This window comes from Zosterops lateralis, assembly GCF_965231275.1.
Source record: "Zosterops lateralis genome assembly, chromosome: 19".
Lineage (NCBI taxonomy): Eukaryota > Metazoa > Chordata > Aves > Passeriformes > Zosteropidae > Zosterops > Zosterops lateralis.
The window spans coordinates 1,893,332-1,904,150 of record NC_139779.1 but is presented as its reverse complement, the minus strand read 5'-3'; the positions used below and the strand labels follow the sequence as shown (position 1 = coordinate 1,904,150).

Genomic DNA, 10,819 nt, shown 5'->3' with positions numbered 1-10,819 from the left:
GTAGGAGGATACAAGGAGAAAACTGGCAAAAAAATGTTCCTTTCTTTTCATGATGGCAAAAAACCAAAAGGCAATTTTGCCCCTTTTTTTTTTCCTCTTTATTAATGTGTTCTGTCTATTCCTCACCTGTCACCAGTTTCTACTGACAAGTGCCACCTGGATTTGGCTTTTTTTAATTTCTTGGGAGTGAAATCCCAGCCCTTTGGGGAAAGTTTTGCACTGCTCCTGCTGCAGGATGCCAAGGTGTGGTGCCTTTGTGTGGATTTCCCTGGGCACTGTGTGCCATTTTTAGCAGAAGGTGGTTGAATTACTAAAAAATTGAATTACAAAAAAAAGAAAACAACAAGTAAAATTGAGAAATTAGGAACTTCTGAGCAGAAAAAAAACCAAGCAGGGATGTGGGCAGCAGTGGTGAAACATTGAATTATGGCAACAACAGTTCAGCAGATGTTGAAATGTGTGGCTGAGGAGTTTTACATCTCCCTGTGTTGTAAAAGGAGGATTTGGAGAAAATTGCTTCAGGTGCAGAGCCTTGACAAAAGGTTTATCCAGGTAGTTGCTCCCTGCAAACACAACCTGGCTGTCCCTGCAGCCGTGGAAATTTTAGGGTTGTTTTTTTTTCCCCAAGAACATTTGTAAGTCTCTAAAATAACCTGGAGATGATGTGCAGTGTATTTTTTCCATTTGAAATGTGATTTTTTAGGTAATTATCCCTGCTGCCTGTTGAACTCCCCCACAAAGGAGGGCTCCTGGGTGGGTTCTGTGACCTCGGGTGGCCTCGGTGGCACCTCCTGTCACCTCCCTGGGGTGGGATGGGACACGACTCCGAGTCTGGAACCCCTCGAGGGTGAGGATCAGTCAACTCTGTAATTTATCAGCAGCTTTCTAATTGTGGACTGTAAAATAAAGAATAAAAAGAGAGGCACACTGTGGTTCGTCTGTGGTGTGTTTTGTTATTTTTGTTGTTAAAACTGAACAGCCTTTTGACAATCCAAATAGAAAGAATCCTTCCAGTTTTGGGTCTTTATGAGGAAAAACAGAATTTATTTCTAGAGCTGGACAACATCCAGTTCTCTTGGGAATAACCTGTGGAGATCTGTCTGGGGGCTCTGGGGTTTCCCATTCCCCTTGTCTGTCCAGGCTGTTATAAATGTATATTATAATTTTTTTTTTTTTCCAAATGTGTGCTGTATGATTAATAACGTTGTAGTAAAGATATGTTTTTTTTATTTCTGCTGTTAGTAAAAAAAAAAAAATTAGGCATAGTGGTAGTAGTTGATATAAGTGTGCTGAAATTGTTTGGTCGAAATAACATCCAGTGAACATGTAAAGAAAACTTTGCTATTCATACACCAATTATCAGCATCTACCATCTAAAGAAAATATAGACCAAAGCCCAAACTAAAAGTGATAATGAAAACACAACCACAAAACACGCATACTCTAAAAAAACACACCCAAAGAAACCCCCATGCAAAAACAGTTCCTAAAATATAAAAACTAGTTTATGGAAGGATATGAATATTCATCAAACTGATGCAATAAAAAATGTATTTAATGAGTGTCTCTAATATAGCTAAATGCCAAGTCATCCGGCCGGCCGTACTTTGCTTTTTATCTCCTAATTGTCTTAATTTTTTATTAAATCTGTTTATTAAAATTTCCGGGAAAGTGGAGCTCGTTTTTCGCGGGGTTCCCGGGCTCTGTCCGGGGTCGTTCCCGCGCTCTCCGTTCCCGCCATTCCCGCCCCGCCTCTTCCGGGGCGGGGCCCGCGCGTGCCCGTGAGCGTGTCCGGGGCTTCCGTGCGCGTTCCCGCGATCCCCCCACGTGTGTCCGGTCCTGGCCCGAGCCCCGCCGGGATCTCCGATAACCCCGGCCCGGGATCTCAGCGCTACCCCGGCCTGGGATCTCCGCACACCCAGGTCCGTGCCCCGCCAGGATCTCTTCGCTATTCCCGGTCCGTGCCTCGCCGGGATCTCCGCCAGTCCCGGTCTGGGATCTCACCGCTAACCCCGGTCCCTGTCCTGCCGGGATCTCCGCTCACCCCGGCCCGGAATCTCCTCTACCCCCGGTCCGTGTCCCGCCGGGATCTCACCGTTATCCCCGGCCCGGGATCTCCGCTAACCCCGTCTCGGGATCTCCTATAACCCCGGGCCCGGATCTCCGCTCACCCCGGCCCGTGTCCCCCCGAGATCTCCTCTACCCCGGGCCCAGGATCTCCTCTCACCCCGCTCCGTGTCCCGCCGGGATCTCCTCTCACCCCGGCCCGGGCTCTCCGCAGTCCCCGCTCCGTGTCCTGGTTGCAGGCCCGGTGTTTGTTCCCCTCAGGCCGTGCCCGGTGTTTGTTTCCCCTCAGGCCGTGCCCGGTGTTTCCCCTCAGGCCGTGCCCGGTGTTTGTTCCCCTCAGGCCGTGCCCGGTGTTTGTTTCCCCTCAGGCCGTGCCCGGTGTTTCCCCTCAGGCCGTGCCCGGTGTTTCCCCTCAGGCCGTGCCCGGTGTTTGTTTCCCCTCAGGCCGTGCCCGGTGTTTGTTTCCCCTCAGGCCGTGCCCGGTTATTTCCCCTCAGGCCGTGCCCGGTGTTTGTTCCCCTCAGGCCGTGCCCATCCCGCCCCGGTCAGGCATCCCCTCCATGGAGCGGTCGCTGCTGTCCCGGGCCCTGCGGCTGTGCCGGGCCGGTCTCCGGTTCCATTCCACGCTCGGGGCCGAGGAAAGGGCTCCCCAAAGCCGCGTTCCCCCCTCAGTCCCCCCGCAGCAGCGCCCCGAGGCCGGGCAGGGATCGCGGACGGGCCGGGAGCTGTGGCGGGCACAGCAGGACTCACCTCGGGCCGGCAGAGGGAAGGGGAAAGGACGAAAAGCGCTGACTCTGGAGAGGACTAAAGGCTCGGAGGTGCTGTTCGGGCTGGCCCCGTGCGGGCTGGCGCTGGCCGGGGCACGGCGGGCCCTGTACAGGCTGTTCCTGAAGGAGGAGAAGCAGCGCGGAGGCCCCGGGAGGCCCCTGAGGGCAGAGCTGGCCCTGCAGGCCGCGGCCCGGGGCCTGCCCGTGCTGCACCTCCCGGGCCGGGCCCTGGACCAGCTCTGCTGGGGACGGCCCCACCAGGGAGTGTGTCTGGAGGCCGCCCCGCTGCCCTTCAGGAGCCTGCGGGACGCCCAGGAGGAGCCGGGGGAGGCGGAGAGGCGGCAGAGGCTGTGGCTGGTGCTGGAGCACATCCAGGATCCCATGAACATGGGGGCTCTGCTGAGAGCTGCCTATTTCCTCGGCGTGGACAGAGTGGTGGCCACCTGCAGGAACAGGTAGGAGACATGGGGGAAAGGTGTGAGCTACAGGGAAGGGTATGAACCACAGGGAAAGGTGTGAGACACCGGGAAAAGGTGTGAGCTACAGGAAAAAGTACTAGCTATGGGAACAGGTATGAGCCACAGGGAGAAATATGAGCCATGGGGAAAGGTGTGAGCCACAGGGAAAGGTATGAGCCATGGGAAAAGAGCCACGGGGAAAGGTATGAGCCACAGGGAAAGGTATGAACCATGGAAATAGGTACGAGCCATGGAGAGAAGGTACAAGCCATGGGGAAAATGTACAAGCTGCAGGAACAGGTACGAGCCATGGGAACAGGTACAAGCCATGGGGAAAGGTATGAGCCACAGGGAAAGGTATGAGCCACGGGGACAGGTATGAGCCATGGGGAAAAATATGAGCCATGGAAAAAGGTATGAGCCATAGGGAAAGGTACGAGCCACAGAAAATGGGTATGAGCCATGGGAACAGGTACGAGCCATGGGAAAGGTAGGAGCCAGGGGGAAAGGTATGAGCTACAGGGAAAGGTATGAGCCACAAGGAAAGGTGTGAGCCACAGGAAACAGGTACAAGCCACGGAGAAAGGTAGGAGCCAGGGGGAAAGGTACAAGCCACAGGAACAGGTAGAGGCTCCTCCAGCCCCTCTTTTCCTCCCAGGAAGGTTTCCAGGCTGCATTGCTCAGCTGTTATTTAAAGGGATTTCTGGGGGCTCAGGGTCTGTAGGGCAGGGTTTGGGATGCTGCTGCTCTGCAGGCAAAGCTGTGGGATGTAGGATCTCTGGACTCTTATTGTTTTAACCCATTCTGTGTCTCGATTGTCACACCTGTGACCCATTTCCCGGGTTAATTCCTGAGCCTTCCTATTCTCCATAGGAAAACACATCCCTAATAGTGAGTGGGATCTGGAAGAGGGTTCCAGAGGCAGGAAAACAAAAATTCACCTGGATTTGTGTGACACTTTTCCACTCTTTTCCCCCTTTTCAGCTGCCCCTTGACTCCTGTAGTGAGCAAAGCCAGCGCTGGAACCATGGAGGTGTTTGATGTGTACAGCACAGATGATCTGCAGGGCTTTTTGAAGGTACAATGAACCACTTCATATATTTATTTTTATTCCTTTCTTTCAAGAAAACTCAACCACCACACAGAGGGGAGGGACTGGGTTATTTGCAGTGTCTGTGCTGGGCACTGCCCCATTCCATCGGGTAGGGAGAGAAGGTGGCTGTTTTTTCTGGAAGCTGGTGGCACCAGGAGGATCCTGCAGCTCTCAGTGTTGCCGGGGTTTATCTCTTTTCTCCTCGGGAAGTTTGGCAGAGCAGCATCCCGGGGCCCAGGCACACGGTGGCAGCATTGGGCAGCCTTTGGAGCAGGGAATAGAGGAGGAACCAGGGCTGGGAGGGAGCTGCTGGGAATCTTTTTACATTTTCCCTATGCAGTGAGGTGAGAGAGGTAAAATTTAAGGGGTAATTTTTTATTTTTGCAGGTAAAAATTTAAGGGATGCAAAAAAAAAAAAAAAATAAATCCCAGTCAGCTTAACTGAAAATGTAAATAAAAGAGTGTTTGTATATCTGACTTCTTTTCTTTTTAAGCTTGGATATTTGGCAGTTCTTGATTTCTTTCCCTTCTCCAGGCTAAACGTGCAGAAGGCTGGGACGTGGTGGGAACAGTCTGCAGGCCTGAGGATGTGGAGGATGTTCCTGTCATCAGCTGCTCGGAATTCCAGTGGGACAAACCCCTCATTGTGGTGATAGGTATTTGTATTTCCATTTCCAGAGCTGGGGGTGCAGCTGTGAGGGGCAGGCTTCACTCCAGGGCTTGTTCCAGGTCTGGAAAAGCAAAGCTGAGAGGGAATCATGGAATAATTCTGGCTGTGAATGAAGCAGGGGGAGCTGAGAGGGCTCCCAGTCTGGGGATGCACAGAGAGTTGAGCAGCTGTGGAGGGTCTGGTGACAATTTTGGCTGCCAGGGCAGCCACAATGAGATGTTTGCATTGTGTTCTGTGTTTGGATCCTGCCCTGCAGCCCCAGGTTTGGATTTTCCCTGATGGGGAGCCCCAAGCTGAGGGAGAGCCCTGGAGGTGTTTGCCCTTTCCTGCACAGAGCTGCTCAGGGGGAGCTGTGCCACATTTCCCCCTGAAAACCAGGAATGTCTGCTCTGGGAAGAACCACGAGGAGCTGTGTAACCACCCCTGAGAGCAGTCAGGGCACACCTGGCAGAGGGCAGGAGCAGGAGCAGAGGAATCTCCTCCCTGTTGGAGCAGTGGCCCTGAAGAGACCCTCAGCACTTCCCTGAGCACCTCAACAATTCCTGCAGGGAATTCTGCCCACTCTCTCACCTTCTGTAGGCACAGTTTGGGCTCGTGCAGCCCTCCCAGAAGGTGAAGGGAAGGGGAGTAGCAGCTTTGTGGCAGCTGGAGAGAGAAATTCCCCCAGAAATGCATCTCCAGGCACCTGTGTGTGGCTGTGCCACATCCCCCACTCCCTGTCACCTGGCACAGGAGCTGCCTGGAGCTTTTTTTCCCACTTGGAAATGGAATCCTGCTGGCCAGGAGCCAGGGAGAGGGGCTGAAATCCTGCCTTGGCTGGGAGAAACATTCCCTTTAATTAAAACGTTTATTGAACTCCCGAAAAAAAAAAAAAAAAAAAAGAAACAAAAAAACCACTTTGACAAGACAACGCGGCGAAAAAAAAAAAATCTGGCATCTTCTCTGTGAGATGTGTGTGGAGCTGCTATTCCAGGGGGAGCAGGAGGGAAGGCTGGCAGGAGCTCTGCTGATTTTCCACAAAGAAAATGCATCCCACAAACGGTGACAGCGCCCGCAGACAGGCAGGGGCTGCGAGCGGCAGCGGCGTCATTACCTTGAGTTATGAGAGATTTCTCCAGGAAAAAAAACCCAAAAAAAAACCCCCAAATATCCTTTTGTCAGGGGAGATTGGAGGCTGATTGGTAGATGCATGAGGAGAGCTCCCCGGACCTTGCAGCAGTAATGATTTCAACTCTCTGCTGAGCACTAACTCTTGGCTGAAAAGAAAATTGAACATTACGGTCATCTGATGCTGGGGCTTGTTGGGAGAGAAACGTCCTGGATCTGAATATGGAGAGCATTGCTGCAGCTGCAGGGAGCAGCAGAGATAATTCAGCCTGGGATTGAACTCCCTGGCACCACACAGATTGTCTTGTGAGTTAAACATTTGCAGCCTCCAGTTTTTTTTTCCCCCCTCCTGGCATCATCCTGGCTGGCTTTGGCAGAGAGTGATTTTGGACAGTCCAGCTTAATGTTGTCTGCACTGGAGTCATTGCTGGAGGCGACAGACAGCTCAGACTGTGAGCCTGGTGCACACAGGAACAGATTGGGAGCACTTAGATGGCTGAGTAAGAAGAGTTTCTGGGTAATTTGTTCTTCTTAGACCTTCAGTCTTTAGCTCTGGTTTTAAGGCTCTTTCGTAGAGCTGGTGGTTTTATGGAGATGCTATTTTTTTTTTTTTTTTTGGTTTTTTTTTTTTTGCATATTTTTCTGCTGCTGGATGTGAATTTCCTGCTCTGGAAGCTGCAATTGTGAGTGGTGTTAATTGTAAATGGGGCAGGAAATGTGTTTCATCATTTCAGCCGAGCTCTGGGCTTTGAGCTCTGTCAGTGAGGGACAAAGCTGAGAGGTGGAAGTTAAAGATCTGAAGTGGGGAGTGTTTTGTTCACCAGTCTAAACCAGGATTTAATCTGATCCAGTCAATACTCCCTCCCTTGTGTCACACTGTGCAAGTCGTCCTGCCCTGAATTTATTGCTCCTAATTATTTTAAGCAGCCAGGGCCATAAAAAGCTTTGTAAAAGCTGGAGGCAAAATCGGTGCCTTTATTGGGAATTGTAAGAGCCTTGTCAGGGCCAGGAGAGGATTTCTCCAGGAGCCATTGCTGCTGTCCCAGTTGGAGAGTCCTGTGGGAGCTGCTTGGAGAGGCTCAGGAGGTGTGAGGTGATACAGCTTTCCCAGGATTTTATTTCTGGGCTTTTTGAGCATCCCTGGAGCAGTGGTGAGGGGACAGGCAGGGCTGGCTTTGATTCCTGGGGTCACCCTGTGACCTTGGCTAACTCCCCCAGGCCCTGTGTGCTCTGCTGGCTGTCAGCAGCAGGGAAAGACCCCCCAGGATGGGGTGAGGGGCTTCTGGAGCCTCACTGACCCCAACCACAGAGCTTTTGCCGTGGCTGATTCCATCTGGGAAGGTGATGCAGGCTGCATTACCCAAAGCACCTTCTTCCTTACCCAAAATGCATCTTAAATCAGCCCAGTGAAACGTGAGGAATAAAAAAACCAGCTGGGAATGATGATATGTGCCATCCCTGCGTGGTCAGAGGGGTCAGGGTGCCCTGGCAGTGCCACCCCAGACCCTGTGGGGCTCAGGGCACGGCTGTTGGAGGGGAGCTTTGGCTGCCACAGGCTGGCCCTGTTTGCCAGAGGTGTTTGGGATGAGCTGGCCAGCCCTGGATCCGCCTGTGCTGCTCCAAAGAACAATGTGGAAGAATTCTTCGTGGAGCCAGGCGGGCTGGGAGGTCCCTGGCCCTCTGCATTTTCACCTGTCTGCACACAGCATTGCTTAAAGCCTCTCCCTTTCCATTTCCCTTTGTGACAGCGTGAGTCAAACAACTACTAATGACCTGGGATAGATTTCAACTCTGTTTCACCAGTGTATCAGCCCAAACATATCAGGGCTGCTGGCTGGTTTAACAACTAATCAATTGAAGCCTCTGGTTAAACTGTCTGCATGCACAAGCTGCACCCAGGCCCTGGTGGGGCTGTGTGTGTGTGTTCTGGGAAAGGCTGGAGCTGGCCCTGGCACTGGGAGCTGGCCCTGGCACTGGGATTTGGGATTTGCTGGCCCAGGGCTGGCCCGTGGCCCCTTGCCTGCCTTGTCCCAGTGCCAGCAGCCTGAGCCCACGGGGAGCTCTGTGCAGGTGTGTTTGTACAGAGAGTCCTCAAATACCAGTTGAGGTGCTGGAGAACACAGCAAGGGAAAATAAGGAAAAGGGAAAAGGGAAAAGGGAGATGGGAAGGGAAGGGAAGGGGAAGGGAAGGGGAAGGGGAAGGGAAGGGAAGGGAAGGGAAGGGAAGGGAAGGGAAGGGAAGGGAAGGGAAGGGAAGGGAAGGGAAGGGAAGGGAAGGGAAGGGAAGGGAAGGGAAGGGGAAGGGAGGGGAAGGGAAGGGAAGGGAAGGGAAGGGAAGGGAAGGGAAGGGAAGGGAAGGGAAGGGAAGGGAAGGGAAGGGAAGGGAAGGGAAGGGAAGGGAAGGGAAGGAAAGGAAAGGAAAGGAAAGGAAAGGAAAGGAAAGGAAAGGAAAGGAAAGGAAAGGAAAGGAAAGGAAAGGAAAGGAAAGGAAAGGAAAGGAAAGGAAAGGAAAGGGAAAAGGAAAAGAAAGGAAAGTGTCTGGCTCCCCTCTGGTGGCTCAGTTGCTGTGTGAGGTGGCTGAGCTCAGGGAGGGAGCATCAGAAAGACAGAGCACAAACAAGCACTGCCCTGGGGAGGGGGAGAGGCCGTGGCCGTGCTGGGGCTGAGCTGAGCAGTGTCTGTGTGTCCTGCAGGCAGTGAAGGGGAAGGGCTGTCCCTGGAGACTCAGCTGCAGTGCCACAGGATGTTGGCCATCCCCCCTGGCAGGGCTCTGCACCCCGGCATCGACTCCCTCAACGTCTCTGTGGCTGCAGGTGAGACAGTTCTGGGCACCAAACCCCACCTCTGCCCCCAACACGGTCATTTTCTTGTGTTTTGAGGGGAAAAAAAACCCTTAATATTTATTTATCTTTGCTTTCCCACAGGTATCCTCCTGCACTCCATCTGCAGCCAGAGACGGACTGAATGAGGATTGAAATCCTCTTTATTTGAGTTGAGGAAACTGCTCACTGTGGGTGTGGAAATGCCCTCCCAGGGTCTCCAGCATCACTGTGAGCTCCAGGGAGAACCCTGAGCTGCATTTTGGCTGCTGCAGAAGCCACCAGATCCCTGAGTGACACCTGGGAGGAGCAGCTGAGGGAAGGCAGAGAGGTCTGGGAGCAGTTTTGGCTCCAGGAAAACACCCAGGGGTGGCTGCCAGCACTTGAACTGTGGGGACAATTTGGGCTGTGGGTGAAAGTGCCACTGGAAGTGCCCTGTTCCCTGCCAGGGAACCACTGGAGCTGTTTGTTTTTTCTGTGTTTGGTTATAATCCAGGTGTGCAGCCTCTGCCCAGGGCTGGCAACCAGCTGGAGTTGGGGAAAAATGCAGCCTGTGGAAATAAAGATTTTGTAAAGATCGGTTGTAGACTCAAATCAATCCGTTTTGTGTCATAAAAATCCAGAGTGTTGTTAGTCTCTCAGGTGGGAAGAGGGATCTAGAGCTCAGTTCCTTCTGGGGAAATTTATTTTCTCTGCTGGGCTGATCCTACAGGAGGCTGAGGTGCCCCACACCCCTGTCCTGCTGATGGCACTGGGGTGGTTCATCTGCAACATTCCTGCTTGGCAAACCAGGCTGGCTAAATTACTGAGAGCCAAAAGAATGTTATCACTTAGCACCTTAATTATTTTATTTAGCTACCGTGGCCCTTTGCATAGGATTCCTCATTAACACTTAATTTACAGTGCCCTTTAGGGATAATTTCAAACAATTCCGCTCAGTCTTCCACCCCCTCCCCTCTTACAAATGAATAAGTAAATCACTCTGAGTGACTAATTAGGACTTTTCCTTTGAGCTAAATGAAGTCTGTAAAGCTTGGGCTGTGGCTGTGTCCCCTGTGTGTCCCCGGGAGGGTCTCCCTGGTGACACTGGGGACACTGCAGGTGTCTGTGTGATGAGGGACAGGACATGGAGCTCTGAAAAGTGTCCAGGGCTCCCTTTTGTGGCTGTGATGGAGAAGAGGATCCCCTGAGGGGGCAGGATAAATCCCAAATCCCTCTGAAAGCACAGTACAACCAGGGCTGTGTCACCCAGACCCACGGGCAGCTGAACAAACCCTGAGCTGGTGCATTTTGGGGGCTGAATTTGCCCTTTTTTTTTTCCTGGTTCAAAGCTGCAGGCTCAGAGGCCTCCAGCAGCCCCCTGGGTGCCCCAGCAGAGGGTGCCCGTGGCTCAGCTTTGCTCATTTTCCAGAGGAAAAAGATTCCAGGATTCAGCACTTGGCTGACTGAATCCTCCCTCTGGAGCAGCGGGGATCGGGGTAAAGCCATTTCTTCATTCTTGACCTCCAGGTAAGTGTGTTTATTTCTCATCTCGTAGGAACTGCTGCTTCTCCTTTTTTATTTCTGATTATTATTATTATTATTATTATTTTTTTTTTTATTTTTGGTCCCAGCAGTGGGGAGGCACGTCCTGGCTTTGTGTGCCTGGGCTGGCCCATCTGCTCAGCCCCTGTGAGCAGGAGGAGCCCTGCAGCAGCTCCTTGACTTCTGGAAGGCTCCCAAAAAAAAAGCTTTGGAAGCTCCGTGGGAGTGGGAGGAGAAATTCCTGCTTGGCCATCACCACTCACTGCCCTGTGAATTCCCCACTCCTGTATCCATGATTTGGCACTGGGGTATCA

General features: G+C 52.4%; 1 protein-coding gene across 1 annotated transcript; it reads left to right on the top strand.

The window, feature by feature from the left end:
- Nucleotides 1–2,627: 2,627 nt before the first annotated feature.
- MRM1 (mitochondrial rRNA methyltransferase 1) lies at nucleotides 2,628–9,540 on the top strand (the record flags this gene model as incomplete). The annotated part of the gene is made up of 5 exons (XM_083875299.1): nucleotides 2,628–3,289; nucleotides 4,277–4,370; nucleotides 4,921–5,041; nucleotides 8,856–8,975; nucleotides 9,087–9,540. 5 exons carry the CDS (start codon nucleotides 2,628–2,630, stop codon nucleotides 9,128–9,130), a joined length of 1,041 nt encoding a protein of 346 aa, XP_083731425.1. The 3' UTR covers nucleotides 9,131–9,540.
- Nucleotides 9,541–10,819: the final 1,279 nt, after the last annotated feature.